The sequence below is a fragment of the Lissotriton vulgaris genome, chromosome 6, assembly GCF_964263255.1.
Source record: "Lissotriton vulgaris chromosome 6, aLisVul1.2, whole genome shotgun sequence".
In the NCBI taxonomy this organism is placed as follows: Eukaryota; Metazoa; Chordata; class Amphibia; order Caudata; family Salamandridae; genus Lissotriton; species Lissotriton vulgaris.
This window is the reverse complement of record NC_141694.1, coordinates 562503562-562525122: the sequence shown is the minus strand read 5'-3', so window position 1 is coordinate 562525122 and position 21561 is coordinate 562503562. Positions and strand designations below refer to the sequence as shown.

The window sequence follows — 21561 nt, the reverse complement described above, 5'->3', positions numbered from 1 at the left end:
GGCCATCAGAACTCAAAAATGTGTCTCACCTATGGTGAAACATTTTGTAGAGCAAAACCACAAGCCAGATGAGTTTAAATGGAGGATTTTGGAAAAAATCAGAACCCCCGATGACAAAGGTGGCCAAAAAATTCGAAAGAAGCCAGAAGTCTTTTGGATTTCCTTGCTTGACACATACAGAAGGGGGTTAAATAGCTAAATCCCCTGGGAAAACGCTATTACATAATTAGGGTCTAGGGTCTATGTATTAGACCGGATTTTATGTGTTTATAGTGTACGAGTGAGTATGGTGATCTATTACTGGTATCAGGCGTAGAGCCAAGATGCTGTCCCTGATGCCACTGACTCATAACCACTAGTGGAAACATAGTAAAACATAACGTTGTACCTGAATGAATCTATTTTAAGAATTGCATCTATACATGTTGACACAGTCTGCTGTCTATGTCTATTGGTAGATTTAAAAGTATTATTAGATATCATGATGCGTGTTTTGATCTTCCGCATGTATCACGTACAATGTGCACTACCACTTCTTATCCTTTCCCCTCACTCCCGCATTCCTTCCTAAATTAGTAAGCAATTCGAAATTTATAATATTTCTAAAATGATGTGTATGCACCAAATTAAAATGCTCACACGTTATATGAACGTAGAGGCAGTGAAGTTCATTTCATCACATCACACGCTCTATGGATTAAAGACAACTATATACATTTTGCTTTCAACAATCTTTAGATCCTGTGTGCGGTATCTGAACCTACACCTATTTAGAAATGCAAGTCGGTGATTGCCGTATCTGAACTTGCACTAATTTAGAAATGCAAGTCGGCGATTCCGGTCACATGATCCAGTTGGGGTCACGTGGTATTCTTGAACCAACAGCGAGACGGTATATATACCAGCCATACAGAAGGGTTGGTTTCAACACCTTCCGATTCGGTGACGTCAGACGCCGATAGTGGCCGTTTTCATCAGGCAGCATACATCTAAACACCCGTGTTTTCAGGTATTTCGATCTATCGCTTAGTGAGCGAGTTGTATCTTTTGGTAGTATAGATGGCCTTTCTTTATTTGGTAATCACGATCTTTCTGTTTCTTTTTGCAGTGTTGCTTATCTAGGACACGGCAAATTACCTAAGGGTTTTTGTTGACGGGGGAAGAAACTGCTATTTTCTGTCATCTGTAAGAAAAATAGGTATGTGATATATCCCCCGTTGCAGTTTATCGGACTGTATGTGACATTATTTGTGGGAATACAGGCAGCTGGGCAATAGTCGCCATTTACGTTGCACCGCTTTGTTTTATCTACAGCGATTTGTATCAAAGTCATCACAAGTGTTGGTATCGGCTACATCCAGCTTGGTTCCGTGAAACCTTGTTATTTTTGATACCCGTATTACTAATAGGTATGTAATACTGACGATATCTATGCTTTCACCGGAACTTCAGATACAAGTGTGTATTAACACTGTAGGTAGGCTGGTATTATGGTTAATAGTTTTTATAAGCAAACCCCCCCCCTTTTTTTCCATTTAGCTTTGCCTTGACTGACATTGAAGTCCCATATAGAGACCACATACCGGCATGTCTCAGCGATCACCGCTACCTTCAGGTGATTTATATTCCTATGAAGGTATGAGGTTTTTTGCATTATAGTATAGCTTTTTATTCAACATAAAGCAGGTATTAAGGATTAGTACCTATTACTCAGCTTGTAGCGAGATTATGTACACCACTATGCCTTATGATAACTATGTTTTGTTTTTTAATACTCGCAACTTGGCCCTAAAACATAGGTTGAAATCATCAGCCCTGATGGAGTTATACGACAAATCTGTTAAGATTATCACCACCATATAAACATAAAGTCGACCATCATGTTTAGAACAAGAGTTCTATTTAGATTTAATATCCGCAATTCAGCTAGTAATCCTAGTTTGTAACCACCAAGATGATGATACTATGTAACCATGATAAAGCAGAAATATAGCTGACTAAAGTAAGGCTAATAGTTCTATGATTATTAAATAAATTCCATACTTACAAATATAAAGGAGGTTCCGAGAGGAAAACTTAACAAGTATTGAATACGTCCATTGAGTCTACAATCCCACATCATCAGAGGGATTTTTTAGTAAGTTTGGCTCATTCGTTATCTTGGGTGAGAAGTACAATTACAGCGTGACAACAAATAATAATATTATATTGATTATAATGTCCAGATGTTTCTATATTTCAGGAATAACTGTTTTATTAAATATAGAAACCCTGAAATAGGATCCAAGACATTGTAAATACTCCCCGAGTTATAAAGTAAGTAGGCATACATTCTTTACTTTACTTATACTACGTAAAAATAAACCCCTTTTTCTGGAATTTCATATATCCAACGCTGTGGTTCTCTTTTCAAACTATCACTTTTCCACTGTAAGTACCAATTATGTGAGTGCTCTAAAAGGTGAATAAGCCATGAGTATTAATATAAGCATTGTCTGTTTATTTGATCAATGGAGTGGTATTACAATAGTAATGTTTTTTTTATATAGGCCGAGATACTGATAAATATACATGGTGGTTTGTGTAAATCTGATTTATGTTGTCAATATTTGGAGTCATATAGTGGATTATCATAGACTAAGATAATAGATTGCTAAATTGTTCTACATTATGATTCTTTTAAAACTGTTTTTAATATTGTATAAATGAATTTTTTTGTAGGTAGTGTGGTATTTCCTGAGGAAGGCGTGTGATACGCCGAAACGCGCGTTGAATAAATTACTACTTGAACGTCAATTTGCCTATTATTTTACGAATTTTAATTGTGTACTGAGAAAGAATTCTATGTATGTAATCTTTATTGTTTTTATAATGAGAAATGCAAATATTATGAGTGTTGCAATCACGGTATGACTTCACGTAGTTGTTTTTAATTAGCCATGTACTTTTGTATTGAATAAAAACCACAACGTATATTTTAGCTATTTTTGCAGTGTGTTTGTTACACCCTCTGCATACCTATATATGTATTCATTTATGATTGCCTAGGAATAGTTTTTTCGCATATGACCCTGTACCCACTCCTTCCAGTGAAACATGGACCCAGTCAAGCGCACACTGGCCCCTAATGCCAGCCCCTTCTGCCGGTGCACCAGCTCGAGTTCAGCTGGAGGCGAAGGCAAAACACTCAACAACCACAGGGGGTCGCCCCAGCGCCACCTGCTGCTACACCTCATTCACAGCATACTCTGCGCACTTCCAGGGTATGCAACCGGTTTGGCAGGGAGCTCAAGTGACCCCAGCGTTTTCAGAGATGACTAGCTGAATCCCAGAAAGACCCTGCTGATGCTGTAGCTGGGTGCTGCACTCTAAAACAGAAGCAGCCGTGGCCAACAGAATGAATACCCTTATAGTGAAATGAGCGGAAACTGCAGTATATATCCAATTTGTAGGACTTTGATCACCGGGTGCCCATGTGCACCAGCCTCACCAGGTCAGATCATCCTGTTGCCTTGCGCAGCCACTCCTCAACAAAGTCTCAATCTCTCCACCAGTCAAGCATGCACCACATGGACTCAAAGGCAAAAGGGGAGTAACTCCAAGGTATGTGGGCTACTGCTGCAGGCTGACACAACAGCCAACAGTTTCCCCAGACCATACACAACCGCCGCACCACAGCCTTCTTCAGCGGCCAGGTCAGGAGTGTCCAGGATCTGTCAATGAGGGGAATGCCCCGCCACACCCAAATAGGCCACCCATCAGGCTGCCGCCATCTGGATACAAGAGCACAGTAGCGGGGTAGACGGCTGCCTCGTTCAGTCCATGACCTCCTAGCCCCATCTCAGCTCACGCAGCAGGCTGGTCTGGGAGTCTCCAGGAGCTCCAGACACAAGGAGCCTCCCCGCCGTGGCCACTGGATCCGACCGCTTTCCTGACCACCGTCAGCCGGGTAAGAGGGAGCAGAACCACACCTGGTGAGCCTCCCTATCAGGCCTTCGATTGTCGGGCAGATTCCGGATCATAGTGGCAGGTGCTGGCAGTGCACCTCCATCACAGCACTTCTCGCACTAGGACCGCATGGCACTTGGGACACCAGTAGCGCTTTCTGGTCCAGGGAAGACATGGCTTGGCAGTTCGGGCTGGACTGTTCCCATGAGGCACAGGGTCAGACTGATTTGCATATGACCATGTCTGAACTGGGGTGGCTGAGTGAGCTAAAGAATGGTGATGGATTAAACCCAGATCAGTTGACTGGGGGTGAGTGTTTGATTTGCTCAAACGCTCCGTCCATCATCCCCTTTTGTATCGCTTTATTTTAAATGGCAGCATGTTTTATAATAAGCCAGCTTCTGCTTCCAAAATAAATAAATTATAGTTTACAATAGTTGAAAATAGGAAAAAGATTTTATCTTAGTTGATGTATTGACCCCTTTTCTGACCTCTGCACCCCCCTCTAAATACACTAACGTGAAGAGTAAAACTAAGGTTAAGGCTAAAGATTCTAAAACAGTGCTCCCCACAGGCTCGAGGATTACTCCTTCACTTCGCTCCTATTTCAAGGTCGTTCCTCAGATCTTACATCTTTCTGAAGAGATCGACGATACTGATATGGCATCGATCCCAGAGGCCCGTTCCTCCTCTCCTAGCCAACCTTTCGTGCCAGTAGTTACACCGCCGCTAGAGGTGAGAGACGCAGCTGAGAAGAGCTCTAGTCAAACTATTGAAAATGTAGTATCTACTGGCCAAGCCGGAGACTCTCAGGGCTTACACGACTTGGGGGGAGAACCACAGCCTGTGCAGCCTGCGCAATTTCTGCCACAATCTACATCTGTGATAGCGCAGAGTTTACCCCTAACCCTACCCCTAGTCCCAACTACAGAGTTGGCCGAGGAGGCCGAAGAGATACATTTTCTTGAACTAGGAGGCGCATCTGGGGGCGTAGATATAGAAACTTCTTTTGCTCCTGCTCTACTTGATCCTAACTCATTTCTGGTCTCTTCTTCTTCTTCTCCGATGATGGCTGCCTCCTTTCTGGAGATGTTTTCGGCCCTTACCCTGGAGATAAGAAAGGGATTCGCTGAATCATCTGCTAATCAAATAGAGTTTAGAAATTACTGCGAAATGCTTGATAATAAAATTGAGGGGCTCACTATAAGAACCGGAGTGCTAGAGGAGACGGTTGGTTCGCACTCAATTTATTTGGACCAAGCGAAAGTGGACTTTCAGAAACTTACAAGGGAAGATTTGGCTCTTAGCGAGAGGATGGAGACTCTTGAAAACAATGCAAGACGGGGGAACATTTGTATCCTTAATGTTCCTGAAGGATCTGAAGGGTCAGATATTAAACAATACATCGTGACTCTACTGAAGGAATCCCTGAGCTTAGAGCATACTCTCGAAGAATTGTCGGCTGACATTCAGAGGATTCACAGGGATCCCTTTAAATTGAACCCCCAGAGGTTCAAACCTCGTAAAATCTTAGTTAATTTCCACACTTACCTTTTAAAGGAGCGTATCCTAAATATGGCGTTGAAACAGACGTCTTTGGCTGGGAAAGGTTTTACTTTTTTGATCAGACCTTTCTAGAGTTACACTTGAAAAGCAATGGGAGTTTGGGAGGCGCCTGGATGCCTTTAGAAAATTAGGTGCAACAGCTCAGTTCATGTTTCTGGCAGCCCTTAAAGTAATGTACAACAATAAGATGTTTAATATCAGATCTGTACAAGCAGCCAATGAGCTACTAATGGAATTGGGCAAGGGGGCTCGTAAGGTATAACTTCATGCACCTATAATCCACCTTATATACTTAAGGAGACTTCCCATTTACTTCTCTACTTTCTAGATGTTGACGTACGTTTTTTCACTTCAGTGCATTGCTTAATATGATTACAGTCTTAGTTATTCTCCTCTTTCCTTTGAATTTTCTCACTCTTCACTTGTCATTTGAAAAGAAGGCGGTTGATCTTTCTTGCCGGGAGTCAATCGGTGGGGCACTGTCTACTGGACATTGTTCCGGTTAGATATTGCAAGGGTTTTTCATGGGGGGAGGGGTTCACACTTTGGGTGGGTGGGTGCTGAGGGGTGGCAAAAATATAAAAAAGTCCTCAATAACCTAAATAGTAGTTTAAGGAATGGTAATACACATAATACTCACTATTTGTGTAAGGAAGTTATGAATGGTAACATAAAACAACACTTTTTTTGGTATAGTATTTTTAGTCTTCTTGGCTTATCGGATGAGAGATGAGTAGTGTTAGGTTTATCTCCTGGAACATCAACGGCCTCCGCACCAAGCCCCGAGACAACAGAATTTTACAATATCTGAAGGACTTGGATATGAAGGTTGTGGTGTTGCAGGAGACCCATTTAACTCATAGTGAAATGATTGCACTTACCAAGAAGAATAGATGGATCGACTTTGCGGTCTCTACCACTCAAACATCTCATACCAGGGGGGTGGCGATTATTTTTTAAAAAGGAGCTAAAGCTAAGTTGGTTTCACAAGCTGTAGATTCTTCTGGTAGATGGGCCATGGCGTCAGTCCTCATGGTTGGATTTCTAATTACAATTGTGGGCTATTATGGCCCGAACCAGGATGACCCTTCTTGTTTGGAAACCGTTTTCTCGCAGTTACTTTCCGTTTCAGGTCCCATAATACTAGCCGGCGATTTTAACATTGTGTTGGATCCTGGCTTGGACAGATCTCCTAATAGTCGATCTTTGGTTTAGTCCAAGACTAGATCCTTTCTATTGGACGCTAGGAGGCAGTATGGGTTTGTCGATGTTTGGCGGCAAAGGTCGGGACAACAACAAGGGGTTTCTTTTCGGAACCTCAAATACCACCACAAGTCAAGGATCGACTTTATTTTAATAAGTCAAAGACTGGTTGATTCTGTTAAAACAATAGACTATCTCCTGTCTCACCTTTCAGACCATTCCGCGGTTGAATTGGAATTAGGTCTCCGTATTAAGAAATCCCCGAGTACGTGGTCCTTTGATCGCTCTCTCCTTTCTAATGATGAGGATATCTTATACCTAAAGTCGGAGACTCAGAACTTCTTTCTATTAAACAACGGCTCCGCCTTAAATAGAATTATCTGGGACTCGTTTAAGGCTACCTTGAAAGGGCTTATTACAGGTAAAATTGCCTATCGTAGGAAGCAATATAACGAAAAGATTTTCTCCATTGAAGCAGAAATGGCTCGTATCCAACACGACATTGATATTAATTGTACAGCTTCACGGTCTATTTTAGATCCTCTTCAGAATCAACTGTTGATTCTAAAAGGAAGCCTGGCTTCGATTCTAAACCTGAGGGTTCAACAAAGATGGGAAGCCAGTAAATTGGCACATTTCGAATATAGTGAAGGTGCTGGTAAATTACTAGCTTGGAAGACCAAAGTAGATCAGGTCCGTAATAATATAGCATCTATAAAAGTAGGAAATAACAACTTTACTTCAGATGAGGAAATTAGGAGGGTTTTTAGGGAATTCTTCCAAGATATATATCAAGAAGATAAGGTAATTACAGCTGAGGCTATCAAGAGCTGGTTGAGTAACATCACTTTACCCTCTTTTTCTTTTGATCAGTCGCAATATTTGGACAGTCCCATTACAGAGGATGAGGTGAGATCAGCCATTAGGAAGGGTAAGAGGGGGAAGGCGTCCGGACCAGATGGGTTGCCAGCTGAGTTATATTAACTCCTGGAGTCAGAAATCGTTCCCTTCCTCACTATTCTGTTCAATCTAATCCTTTTAGAAGGAATGCTTCCTCCGGTATCATGGGATAATGCCTCTATCACCCTTATTTTAAAACCGGGTAAACCTAAGGAGGCCTGTGGATCATATAGGCCGATCTCAATTTTAAATGTGGACTATAAAATCTTCACCACAGTTCTATCTACTAGATTAGCCTCTATTGCGCCCTCTGTTCTTCATTCGGATCAGAAGGGATTCCTGAAAGGGAGACAACTTTATGAACTAACTTATGATTTAATTGGCGCCATTGATATGGCAATAACCGACAATCTCCCTTTGGCCGCCCTCACGCTGGATGCAACCAAGGCTTTCGACAGGGTCAACTGGATGTACCTATCGGAGGCCTTGGCCAAGTTTGGTGTGGGGGAGAGGTTCTGTAGGGTGATAGGCCTGTTATACAATAATCCATCTGCGTGCCTCCTTGTTAACGGTGACCTTTCGAACCCCTTTTCCATCTCTAGGGGAACCCGGCAGGGATGCCAGCTCTCTCCCTTGCTTTTTGATTTTTACATTGAGCCCTTCGCGCAACATCTAAGGGAGGAGGTGACCATCAAACCTTTTTCCAATCAAGGTTGGATGAGGAAGGTAGCATTATATGCCGATGACGTGCTCATTTTAACATCAGAGGTCACCACTGCACTCCCGGCTATCTTGAAATTGGCCTATGCATTCGGTCAAGTGTCGGGATATGAGATTAATGCAGCCAAGACTGAAATGCTGGTATGGAATGATGATGACTCCGTAACAGAACTTCAAGCAGGCATTTCAATGCGATATCTAGGCTTGACGATAGTGAAGGACATTAACAAACTTGTCCTAGTCAACTTATCAACTGTCGTCAAAGATTGTTGTAAGCTTCTCCAATCATGGTCGCATCTGCCCCTTTCATTACTAGGTAGAGTCAATCTCATTAAAATGTCGATCCTGCCTAAAATTTCTTTTTTATTTAATACCATTCCTTTATACTTTGATCAAACTATTTTAGCCAAGTTCCAGTCCAACATCTCATCCTTTATCTGGAATAACCATCTTCCACGGATCGCCTGGAAAAAACTAAGACGGCGACGGGATAAAGGCGGCCTGGCGGCTCCAGACCTAAAGATCTATGCCTGGGCCTTACAATTCTATGTCAGGAGCGGAGGCTTCTGATTAGGCTGTTCTTTCTCGTTTATTTCCACTCCAGCAGCCATAAAAAGGTATCAACATTAGTAACAAAACTACATTTCCCATGAGCATCAGGGAAAATTGGAAACAGAAAAAGTCTCGCACATTGACCAATCCCAGGTCATGGCTCCTCATAACTTCCCCTTCTGGTACTCTATCTTCCTCTTTCTTCGCTGCTCCAGCAGCAGACAGATGAGTGCCTTTTGTTTCTTGTGTTTTCCTGATTCTTAGAAGATTTGTACAATTTTATGCTTATGATTCGCAGTCTGCCGCGTTGGGTTACGTGGGGCGACTGTGAGTGAGCCGCGGGAGCGATCGCCGCTCCTTTCGCGGTGGTATTCTCTTTTCGGTCTGTGCGCGGGCGGCCTCCGGCCGCTAGGGGACCGCGCGCCTGTGCTGCCGCTCTGAGGAGCTTGACCCCCCGCATCGTGCGAGTCGTTGAGTACGCTTCGTACCTTCCGTCGACGAAGCGGCCTAACGGTCTCGCGCGTAGTGAGGGAAGTTCGGCGGGTACTGTTGGCAGTGCTATTGGCGATAGATATTACAGAGCCCTGCCCGGAGCCTGAACACCCGCGCTGCGGGTAAGGTGTGGCTTCAATTTGGGACCGGCCCGGGCAGTTCTTGTGTGCCTCATAACGGAGGCTGGTGGGTCCCGACTCCACTTGTTTTGACCCCGCGACAGCGGGAAGACCTTTCTATTCGGGCTTTGCCCCACCTCAACCCCTGTGCTACCAGCATGGAGTACGACAAATACTATGCTGAGGAGGAGGAGGAGCAGATTATCTACCTACCGGTGGTCGACCACTTCTGTAAAGTCATGGATTCCTCCTTGTGGAAGGCGGTGACGCGGGTTGTCGAACCCTTGGAAAAGAAGATTGAGCAACTTCAAGCCCAATGCCAACCCTCTGGACATGGGGCGGACGCCCTAGGGCGACAGGACCCCAACCCCCCGGCCCAAGTGTCTTCCTCTGTTCCGGACCCCAAGAGAAAACTCTCTGCGGACACGGGGGTGGACTCGGACGCTTTTTCGCGCCTCAAGAAGGCCTTCCTGGAGGCTAAGACCTCCGACGCCCCTTCTACCTTGAAGGCGATTCCGACTGCTGCTGCGGTTATCGCCCAGTGATAAACCTCAAGGAGTTCAATGGCTGGCTAGTCTACCGCCATTTCAAGATGGAGGGCATCCATCTTCTGAGAGACCTGCTCCAGGAGGGGGACTGGATGGTCCGTTTGGACCTGAAGGATGCCTACCTCACGATTACCATCTTTGCCCCTCACCGGCGCTTTCTGCAAATTCGGTGGGGCCGCCAGGTTTTCGAGTTTGTCTCCCTTCCTTTCGGACTATCGTCCGCACCGTGGTGCTTCACCAAGGAGCTAAAACCTGTGGTGGAGCGCCTGCGCATGGAGGGCATCCGTCTAATAATTTACCTAGACAATATGCTCCTTCTACACCAATGCCCGCGGACGCTATTGGCCCATCTCCAGAGAGCGGTGACCCTATTGGAGTCCTTGGGATTCATTATCAACCAGGCCAAATCGGACCTTACCCCGGCACAGAACATGCAGTTTCTGGGCTTTATGATCAACTCGGTGGAAGCTACCTTGTCCCTTCCCTCTCGGAAACTGTCCAAGATCAGGCACAAACTGAGACGTACCCTGGCGCGCCCCACGATCCAGTTACGTCACCTGGCCAGGGTGGTCGGCCTCCTGTCATCGTCCATTCAGGCGATTTTTCCGGGGCCCCTCCACTACCGGGCCCTTCAGCGCCTCAAGGCCCTTCACCTTCGCAGGGGTTTGACTTATTCATAAGTCGTTCCACTCACGGAAGAAGCGAGGACGGAGCTTCGGTGGTGGATCGACCATATGGACGCCTGGAACGGGCGAGCCATCTTCGGGTCGCAGCCGGATTTGGTAATCGAGTCCGATGCAAGTGGCCTTGGATGGGGAGCGCGTTGCGGCGCTGTCTCTACAGGCGGCGCATGGTCGTCCGCAGAACTAGGCCTGCACATCAACTGCCTGGAACTATTGGCAGGCTCCTTCGCGGTGCGGTGCTGGACGAAAGAGAAGCTTCGGTGTTGTGTTGTGTCCTCTTGAAGATGGACAATGTGGCGGCCGTGAGCTACATCAATCATCTAGGAGGGACCAGGTCCAAGGTGTTGTCCGACCTGGCCCGCTCCCTTTGGGAATACTGCCTGCCCCACGAGATTTCGTTGTCGGCGGAACATCTCCCCAGCTCTGCCAATCAGGTGGCGGATTGGTGGTCCCGTCACTGGAGGGACACGAGCCTGTGGCAACTTCGCCCGGATGTGTTCGAGGCGATCAGGGACAGATGGGGTCCGTTCTCGGTGGACCTTTTTGCCTCGAGGCTGGACGCTCAACTGGACCGCTACTTCAGTTGGCGCCCGGACCCGGAAGCGGCGGCGACCGATGCCTTCTTGCAGGAGTGGAGCGTGGAGAAAGGCTATGCGTTTCCCCCCTTCGCGATGATCATGAGGTTGTCTACCCAGGTGCGGAGACAACGAGCGGACCTGGTGGTGATCACCCCGATCTGGAGGTCGCAAGTCTGGTTTCCAGCTCCGATGGAACTTTCTTGGGATTCTCCAATCCCTCTACCCCGCGTTCCAGATCTCCTCAGGAATCCTCAGGGGAACCCTCACCACCTCCTATCCACAGGCAGCTTGTGCCTGATGGCCTGGCGGGTTACAGGAGACGCTGGCAAGTCCCGGGACTTTCGGAGGACGCTGCGGCACTGTTGGCCAAATCCTGGGCGGACAGCACCAACAAGCGATACCGGTCCGCATGGGCTAGGTGGAGTGGTTGGTGTCTGCGATTCCAAATTGATCCTATGGGGGCGGACGTTGTCCACATCCTTAACTTCTTAGCTTCCCTGTCAAGGGAGGGCTTGGCTTACAGGTCTATTAACACCTTTCGCTCGGCCATCTCGGCGGGTCACATCCCGGTTGATGGGAAGCCCGTAGGCGAACACCCCCTGGTTTGTAAGTTGCTGCGGGGGGTGAGACTTGCGGTCCCACCGCAACCTCGCTACTCGACTCTGTGGGACGTCAATAAGGTTATTAACCTGTTTCAGGGCTGGCCGTCTAATAGATACTTGTCCAGGAAACAAATTTCAGCCAAATTGGCAATGTTGCTTTGTCTAATTTCCTGTCGTAGGGTCTCGGATGTGAGAGCCTTGGACCTTACGGGTCGCATTTTGTCCCCGGATGGGGTGACCTTCCTTCTTTCGAGACGTACTAAGTGTGACTCTCGCTCGATTTCGTATCCTGCTTTCCCAGATGCCCCAAAGCTGTGGGTGGTTCGGGCTTTAAAGGCCTACGAAGTGGCTACTGTTGATATACGCCCACAGGGTGTCAAACAATTGTTCATTGCTCTTACTAAACCACATGGAGCGGTTTCATCCCCTACTATTGCGCGCTGGGTTATGCAGGAGGCCGGCATAGATACTTCTCGGTTTGGAGCCCATTCGGTCAGAGGGGCCATGGCTTCTAAGGCGTTTTCCCTGGGGGCTCGCCTGGAGGACATTATGAAGGCGGCCGACTGGTCGTCAGACTCTACTTTCAAGAGGTTTTACTTGAAACCGGTCCCCTCGCTGGCTTCTCTGGTGGTCGACAAGCTTTGAACTAGCCTAATCTGAAGCCTCCGCTCCTGACATAGAATGAAAAATTTCCTAGCTAACGTACAGGAAAGTTTCAATTCTATTAAGGAGGCGGAGGCGAGGATTAGCCCACCCTGTCTTCGTCGAACCCTCCCAGAACTCTACGTTGGGTCAGTAAGTAAAGTCTTTAATGCAGTTTCCTACATGAATGTGTTGCATGTTGATTCTCATGTCGCATCTCAATTATTGATGATCTAGAATGCAATTATGTTGTTCGATGTTTCGCAGTGATATTGCCCATGAAGTGCATGGTTCATTTCTTGATGCCTTACCCAGTCTTCTTGTGCTGTAGGTGCGGAAGCAGGCAAGCAGGACTGATGGATATACTCTTGTGGCAGTGTCGCAGGAAGAAAGAGGAAGATAGAGTACCAGAAGGGGAAGTTATGAGGAGCCATGACCTGGGATTGGTCAATGTGCGAGACTTTTTCTGTTTCCAATTTTCCCTGATGCTCATGGGAATGTGGTTTTGTTACTAATGTTGATACCTTTTTATGGCTGCTGGAGTGGAAATAAACGAGAAAGAACAGCCTAATCCTCGCCTCCGCCTCCTTAATAGAATTGAAACTTTCCTGTACGTTAGCTAGGAAATTTTTCATTATCCCACTCGCGAATGCTCAGCCTCTGGGGTGGGTCCTATGATTGTAGCTATGTTGGATGGGGAAAGAATTAATCGTTCGGGTTTTCTTTTTAAATTTGGCAATCCTAAGTTTAAAAAAAAAAATAAACTGAAGACTCTACAAGGTCTTGCCAGAACTTGGTCTGAAGTCATGAAATCTATTAAACTAAATTACTTTTGTGAAAGAACTCCGCTGTGGGGGTTGCCTGAAAATCCTGCTTGGCTTGAAGACAGTCTAGCTATCCCTTTGAGAGGGGCAGGCCTGGAAGTTTGGGGAGACATCTTTTATGAGGGGGATTTACTCTTGTGGGAACATCTGCAAGCTAAGGTTGGCCCCAATCTTTCACAATTTAAATACTTACAGATTCTTAGCTGGACTGTAGCCTATAAAACCTCTCCCGCTAACAGGAATAAATTCAAACTTGGAGGGTACAGCCCATTGGTGTCTGATTTAGTAAACTTGGGTCTTGTTAAAAAAGAAGTGTCCAAGTGGTATAATCTCATTCTGGAGGAGTCAGATGGGGACTTTGTTCTGCCGGAGTCGTTATGGGGTTCTGTCTTGATGGACCAGAATTTACAAGATCTTTGGATGACTTCTTTTGAACTTCTGTGGAACATTGTCAAGCCTTCCTGGCTACGCAGAAATCATATTTTTACCCTGCATAGGGCATACTACTCCCCTCTCAGGTTATCTAAATTTTCAGGAGGAGAGTCAGTGTCTTGTGCAAAATGCGGGTTGATTGCTGCATCAGATACACATGTTTTTTGAATGTCCTCAGTTAGCCACATTTTGGGAGGATATCAGTAATTCCCTCACAGGGTCATTGGGAAGACTTGTCACTATAGATCTGCCCCTAGTGGTATTTGGTGTTCTAGAAGGCGTACAAAGTCCAGCTAGGTGCCTAGTTTTTTATGCAATCCTGCTTGCAAGAAGGGAGATCTGCAGGAAATGGAAAGACTCTTCACCACCTACCTTTAGAGATTGGCAAACTTCAGTCTTGCAGACCTCTTGTACTGATCTAGCTATATCTAGTAATCAGAGTAAAAGGGTGTTCTGGTATTTACTATCTTGGCTTCATTGATTCATCCGGGGTTTTTTTTTTCCCCGGGTCCAATGATTGATCTCCTATGGTGCTTCTAAAGCTTGCACCTGTGGAACAGCCGTTATCAGGTTCATGCCCGGCCCCAATTGGCTGCCAAACTACCCCAAGGTTTGCCGCAGATTGGTAAATCATGGACTCTGTCCCTTCTTGGAATACAGTTTACAGCTGAGGGATAGATGGCCCCCACTAGATTTGTGTCCCTTCCAGTTTTTTCAGATAAACTGAGACAGCTGCTTTCTGTAAATTCCTTTCGGTACTTTGTCTACATGGTGGTTATGAGGACAACAACAAAAAAATAGTTGAAAATAGGAAAGAGGGGAAACAAGAGTAAAACATATGAAAAAAAGATCCTATTCCATTCCTCCACCACTTATTTCTCAGTTGTGACATTCTTCGAAATTGATTTATAAACTGAGCTTAACAAAATGCTACACAATTTTCTTATGTCTAGTTGTTTACAAAGCCGTCTGGCTGTTACAAAACAACATACTTCCTTTACCTGATGATATTGTGCAGACGGATCGAGCAAGCAGTGGTGAATGATTGTTGTGATTCCTTCTAGAAGAGTGAGTATCATGTCTGGGGGAATGATTGATGCCATCCAAAGAGGTCTAAAACAAGAAAAACATACGACATGCGGTACTCAGTCAAACTCACAGAACATAAAAACAAAATAATAAATAATTTAAAGGAAGAGAAAAATGCACATGCCTCTTATCCGATAGTCCGATTTCATATCTATATTGGTGAATTAAATTATCCAAATTTCTGCACAGTTGTAGGGTCACAGACACCACGATCTTTTGTAAAACTTTCCCCATGTAAGGCAAAGTAGTTGTGATTAGACCAATCCACTGGGGGTGCATTTTACAAGCATAGTGCTGGTGTAAAGCCCGAATCACAGCACAAAGAAACATTCCCTGCGATGTGATTGGCTGAGAGTGCAAATACTGGAGGGATGTCATTGGCTGCTGTGGATTGATATGTTCCAGATCAGTGATGATAAATTCGAAACCTCCTTCATTCTCCTCAGGCACAGTCATGACTCTGTGCTCAAGGATAATGAGCCTCTGGAGCACTTTGAGGAGCTGTGACTGAAAGGTGCTGCCGTTGTCAAACTCATCCTCTGAAAAATTGATAAGGCTGTCTTCTGAGAACCCTTCTTCCACAGCAACTATGTTCTTACCAGCCATCTTTTCGCTGTGCCACTTCTGCGCACTAAAGATTGATGAAAGTAAACAGTGGAGTATCACCTTCTGAACCTTACATTTGGATAACATATCTGAAATAAAGCTGGCAAACCCCTTTGCAGAGCTCTCAATTACTTTTGCCAGCTCCATGAGCAGAAGTGACAGAATGTCAATGCTCATCATCTGCATGTTACTATTTCCTATTAAATCTTGCTGTGCAACTTTAACATGAGTCGGATAATGGCTTCGCATATAGTATAAACACAGGGATATAAGAATTTCTATGTACATAGAACTACGAAAGTTAAGGTTCGATTCCAAAGGGATATGACTGTAGAAGTCTTTCCCCATTACAGAGATTCGATGCCGGGCCAAAAGATTCTGCATCAAAGACAGCTGTGGAGTGTAAGCATTGTTGACGCTTGTAGTAGAAATGGCATTTACAAAAACTGTTGGGTTTGTCTTTAGGATTGCTTTTATGGCAGAAAAGGCAAACAGAGTCCTTGACGAGTCATACAACTGAAGATACAGCAGCACATGTTGATACAAAGGATGAATATTAACATGGGGGGATTTTCGCACACCAGGAGAACCCACATCACTTTCAATTTCAGAAATTTCTCCTTCTCCACAACTGTACCAATTCTCCAAATCAAGTCCATCAGTGAAGAAAACATTGGATTGTTTTAGTTTATCATTTTGAGCCTTTTTCTTGTCATCATCTTTTTTCTTCGGCAGCTTCACTTTTGGTTTGGCTCCTAGTGTTTTAGTAGACTCCTTGAAACCATTGTCTGGAAACTTGTCCATTAATTTGCCTTTTAAACTGAATGGAATACCACTATGGCTCCTCTTTCTATGTTGTGGTTCTGCTGAATTGATAATGGCATCTTCCATGATCTGCTGGCTAATAACAGATGATGATGTGATGTTTCGGGAAATGGAATGTGCTATACTTCCAATGCCAGCCTCTGCCGAAACAGACAAAAACTGAGATCCATCATTGCTGATAACATAGTTTTGGATTGCTTGAACACTTTCAGATTGTGGTTTTGTCACCTCTTCCAATGCGCAGGTGGTGCACATTACATCTTCATGCTGGGGCTGAGGTTCACATGAAGCAGGTTCTTCTTCAAGGGCAGTCACAACTCTACAAATTAAGTCATCAACCACCTCTTGCACAATCTCATCAACTGAGTCTTCTGTCTGAAGCTGAGAACCTACTTGGACACTTGTGCTTTCTGCCTCTACTTCGCAGCTCAGGCTGTCACCCACAGAAGACTGCGAACAACCTGAGTCAGAGCTCTGGAGTATCTCCATCTGCTGATACGGAAGATCAAAATCCGACAGAATCATTGGAATTGTTTCGCTGCTGGTGCTTAGCAGAGAAAGTCTGTCGCTCAGAGGGTTGACTGTTAGGCTGTAGTTTTCCATCTCTTCTATTCCAGTCTGCTTTGCTGTGGTCTGTGAATCGTGGCTGACGGGTGTGCGTGCAAAAGCTACAATGAGAAAAGAAAAGCAAAATGAATATGGTAAGTATTGTGGTTATGGTTTAAGTTAGAGCTTGATATTTTACTTCTTAAAGGTATCAACTTTTGAAATTGTGAAATACATTAAAAAAGTGGCAAATACAGTACAATTAGTAGACAAAGCTGTGTAGGTTTTGTGAGATCTCGGAGAGTTTGATAAATAGTATGACAAGACCAGTGGTTATCACTACCTACGCCGAATACAAATACTACAGAGTAATGAAAGAAGAAATGGCAAAGCATCATTGTCGCACAGCTGCCTCAACTAAATGGAAATTAACAAGACAAGATGTGTTCTTGAGTTGATTCTTGATTTCTTGTTGAAAATCAGATCATTTCTTTGAACAATCATTTGCAAAACTAATAGGTCTATCGCGTTGGCTGCCAGCCTTTTAGCGTTGTCAATGCTTGCTTTGTTTTTGCAAAACTTTATTGTTGGGGGAGCTGACAAAATTAAAAAAACACTGACTAAAAGTAAAACACATTTTAAGTTTCCAAAAGCAAACATTACCTGTAGCAGGCAGTGGCACTAAAAGGAACTAATTTGTGTGCCGATGTGCTCATTGTGATAGAGCAGAATGTCGCTATCCTCAGGTAAGTTGGCCAATGGCTAAAGAGGACTCGCCCCTACTATAATTTTTATAGAACAATGGATGAAGAGTGTTGGCTGAAAGTTTATAAAGTTTGGTTAAATCAAAAGGCTTTGGCTAACACTAATTAAAAATGCCAGTTCTATTTTACCGATATTGGCTTGACAATGGAACTCTTTGGATTCTCTTCAATATACAAGCAACTGGTTAACTTGCAAATTAATTTCATGGGGCGGGAATAAACTGAAAAAATAATTGTGTGTCATTATAGAGCATAAAAAACATTGGAAGCCACTATACCACAGCCACAAAATCAGGAGTCACTATTTAGGGAGCACCATTAGTGTTTGCACACACACAAATATAGGTAGTATATATGCAATGTGCAGCATATAATATGATATTTATGACCATTGTTGAGGGTAGGTAGCGAGCAAGACTGGCTTATGACTTACAAGAGGCAAAATAAACACCATCCAGAAATAAATACCACTTTGTACACGGCACATTGGCATATATAGCTTATGCAAGGTCTTTTTTCATGTGTGCTTATTTTCACAGAAGATGTTTAATGAAAACCAGGCTGCAAAGGTTTGAATTTGTGCAATATGGTAAAATCACATTGAAGAGACCTTGTGTCTAGAAGAGTCGTTTCCCTTCGTAAAGTGGTAGTTACTAGTAATCTGCCAGATAGCAAAATGTGTTTCTCATCATGATGCTTCTGGACTGTAGCAATAAACTTGAATTTGTCCTTTGCACTGTAGTAATAAAGGAATGTCATAAATTCTTATTAATTAGCACAGCGGCTCTAAATAAAGAGCTGTTGGCCCGCATGTATTGCCATGGCATTAGGAGGAAGGGGTGAGGAGGCAGAGAGAGAGAGAGAGAGAACAGATGTTATGAATAATGATTCTCACATTTATACCATCTTGTCCATTTATCAACGCTGTATTTAACTGACAAGTTAGCGACTAAGTGTTGGTATTGTATGGCTTGTCTTAGTATAGGATGGTATGTGTGTCCTTTGTATAGCATGGTACAACGCCATCAACACTCCACAACTCTTACTCTAAGCCTGAAAGGGTATTGTTTTTACTTACACTATTTTTAGAGGTTGGCAGAGGTATAGCTTCTTCCAGACATAAGGGGGCACAAAGTATAACACATGTCAGGGGTCGCTTTATTTAATACCAAGTTGGAGAGTTTACAAATCCTAAGCTGTAATACTTTGCCTGGAATGGTAAACAGCTTTCGTCATTTCTCAGCTCGACGTGGATGTCGCTTGTTAATCCTATGCTTAAAGATGCTGCTGTAAAAACGGTGAAAGGCTTTGTCACTTTCTAGCTCGGCATGGATGGCACTGTACTAATCCTATGCTTAAATACTCTGTCGAAAAACAGACCTTTGATGTAAGCAAATTTGGAGTGCTGGGGGTGTTACAGAGTGTTCCTTATAAGTGAGCTATAGATAGATGGATAGATAGATAGATATACTTACCTGAGAAATAATGTCCCAATGCAAAGCAGTGACTTGCAATGTAATTTTATAAGTGTATGGCTTCTGTTGCAGTATGTGAGAAGCAATGAGCCCCGAAGTAATGCCCTCAATATAATGAGATAAAATGAATTGAATAGAGCTGCCTTCCCTTCCAAAACTTGCAAAATGAATCAAACATGATAGGAGATTTTGAAAAGGTTGAGCGAGTGGCTGTAAATAGATAGAATTTATTCCAGAACCCATAAGTGTGGAGTAAAGTGAAAGTAAAAAAAGAGCATAGATTCACAAGGTGCGGAGAAATTGGCAACAAAGACAAATGTGATGGTACTTATAATCTAGATAACTTGGTCATAAACATAATGCATTTTCAAATATACTACAAGGTTAAAGCAACTGCTACAGAGCCCTTGGTGTATCGAACAAGTTACAGGGCGTAACAACAGTGAAATAACTGATGGGTAATGCACTTTCTGGAGACATTTGATTACAATCTAGTCACCAATTAGACTCATCACAAGATAGCTCAAAGGGGGAATGTGCCTGCTGCAAAACACAAAGTGCAACAAGCAGGTCAGAGATTAGAATTTTATGTAGATAACTCAGTGGGTTAGTCAATTTGTTTCAGAGATCCTAGTTTTATCCGCAGATGATGGACGGAATGCAGAGCAAATCAAACATTCACCCACAGTCGAGAGATCTGAGTTAAATCCATCCTTCTGTTGCTCATCATGCCACCCTAGTTTAGATCCAACTATATGCAAATCAGTCGACCCTGTGCCTCATGGTAACAGTCCAGCTCAAACTGCAAAGCCAGGTCCTTAGATTTTCGCCATCAAAGGCCATGTCGATAATCTTCGCCTGCACCTCAGGCCGGAACAAGGTGGCCTTTAACCAACCCTGTCTTAGAAGAGAAACTGCTCCCGCCATCTGTCTAAAAGCCATAGAGGAGACATCCATGGCAACATCGATAGATTCCGAGGCTGATTTCGCTCCATCACGACGGATAGCAGTTGCCTCTTCCTTCTTGTCCTCCGGGAGTGCCGCTAAAATGGGCGCCAAATCCAACAACATTTGCCTGTTAAAGAGGCTGAGTAGAGCCATAGCATTGGCTGCTTATTAGTAGAGTCTGCCATCACTGCAAACCTTTTTCCAGCTCCGTCCATTCTCCTTCCCTCCTTGTCTGGCGGCACCATCGAAGTGGAAACTATGTTTTTGGAGTTCCTTTGTGCCGCTTGTGTCACCACCGACTCTGGCCTTGGGTGTCCTATCAGGCAGTCCGGAGAAGACACTGGTGCTCTGTATTTCTTTTTGATTCTAGGAACCGAAACCTCAATGGAAGCCGGCGTTTTCAAAATTTTTAGACCTTCATCCTGAATATGTTGGATAATTGAGATTGATCGTGAAGACTTCCCAGCGCTGTCTTTGAAGTCGTATAAGAAACATTCCGTTTCTTGAACTTCCATCTCTAGATCGAATCTTCTAGCTGCTTTCTCTATAATGTAGTGGAATCCTCCAATATCTTGAGGAGGAGAAATGGATGGCGCCGGAGTAGGCGAGGGAGCTGACGGCAAAACATACTCATTCCATTCCTGGCCTCCCGAATTATCCTGTAGGAGTTCACCCTCCTCAGGCTGATCATCATAGTCTTGTCATGTGCTTAGCCCTCTGATCTCAAAGATTTCAGAGGTGTTTTGTTAGTTAATACATATCTTGTTTATTTTCATAACTACCTGTGTGGTGTCCTTTCATTTGGTATTCAAGGGGTTATATGTGGTAAAACAGCTGGCTTCACATGCCAAAAGAGTTTAGCCTAAGACTGCTTTGTCCATGCTACCATTAGGATAGCTGGTCTATAAGGTTGACTTACAACCAATCACCATAAGGGTTGTTTGGACTGATACAAGGTGATCACTAGAACTAGTGAGCATCATATATCAGGCCAACTTCTCACATCTGGAAAACAACGATAATAGTCATTAATCATAAGCCTCAGGTCAGATACTAGAGATACAGGCATGGAGACTGACTCTTCTCTTGCGTCTTCCTGCTGTTCTTCATCCTCACCATAGTCACCAGTCTCCTGGAAAGATTCATACCTGGAAGACTTTGACTGAGCCCGTTCCTTAAATGAAAAAACTTCCTCCTCATCTGTGTCCTGGCTCTTTATTTTAAACTGTGAGGGACTATAGGCCACTCCAGATGACTCCTCGTCATCTGAGTCTTGCTCCAGCAGATTGGACGGAGGCAGAGGAGAAATTTGCGTCCACGACGTGAATTCCGCTGATTTACTTATCGTCGACGATCCCCTCGACGATTGAAATGACCGGATGGAGATTAAGGTCTTCGACTTTGGCGATTTAAAGGCCTTCGCCGTCGAAATCACACTCATCGTCGATGCAGTCACCGTCGACGGAGCCATCGTCGACGGAGCCGTCGTCGTCAGAGCA

At 44.3% G+C, this 21561-nt stretch overlaps 1 protein-coding gene across 2 annotated transcripts in view; it reads right to left on the bottom strand.

The window, feature by feature from the left end:
- Positions 1-21561, bottom strand: part of DOP1A (DOP1 leucine zipper like protein A) — a 1079867-nt gene that overhangs the window by 455489 nt on the left and 602817 nt on the right. For both annotated transcript variants that reach the window (XM_086926553.1, XM_086926552.1), the window contains 2 exons: positions 15023-16997; positions 14811-14922 (listed from right to left, as the gene is read on the bottom strand). In XM_086926553.1, coding sequence (XP_086782679.1) covers positions 14811-14922; positions 15023-16997 — 2087 coding nt within the window. The remainder of the gene's footprint in view (positions 1-14810; positions 14923-15022; positions 16998-21561) is intronic.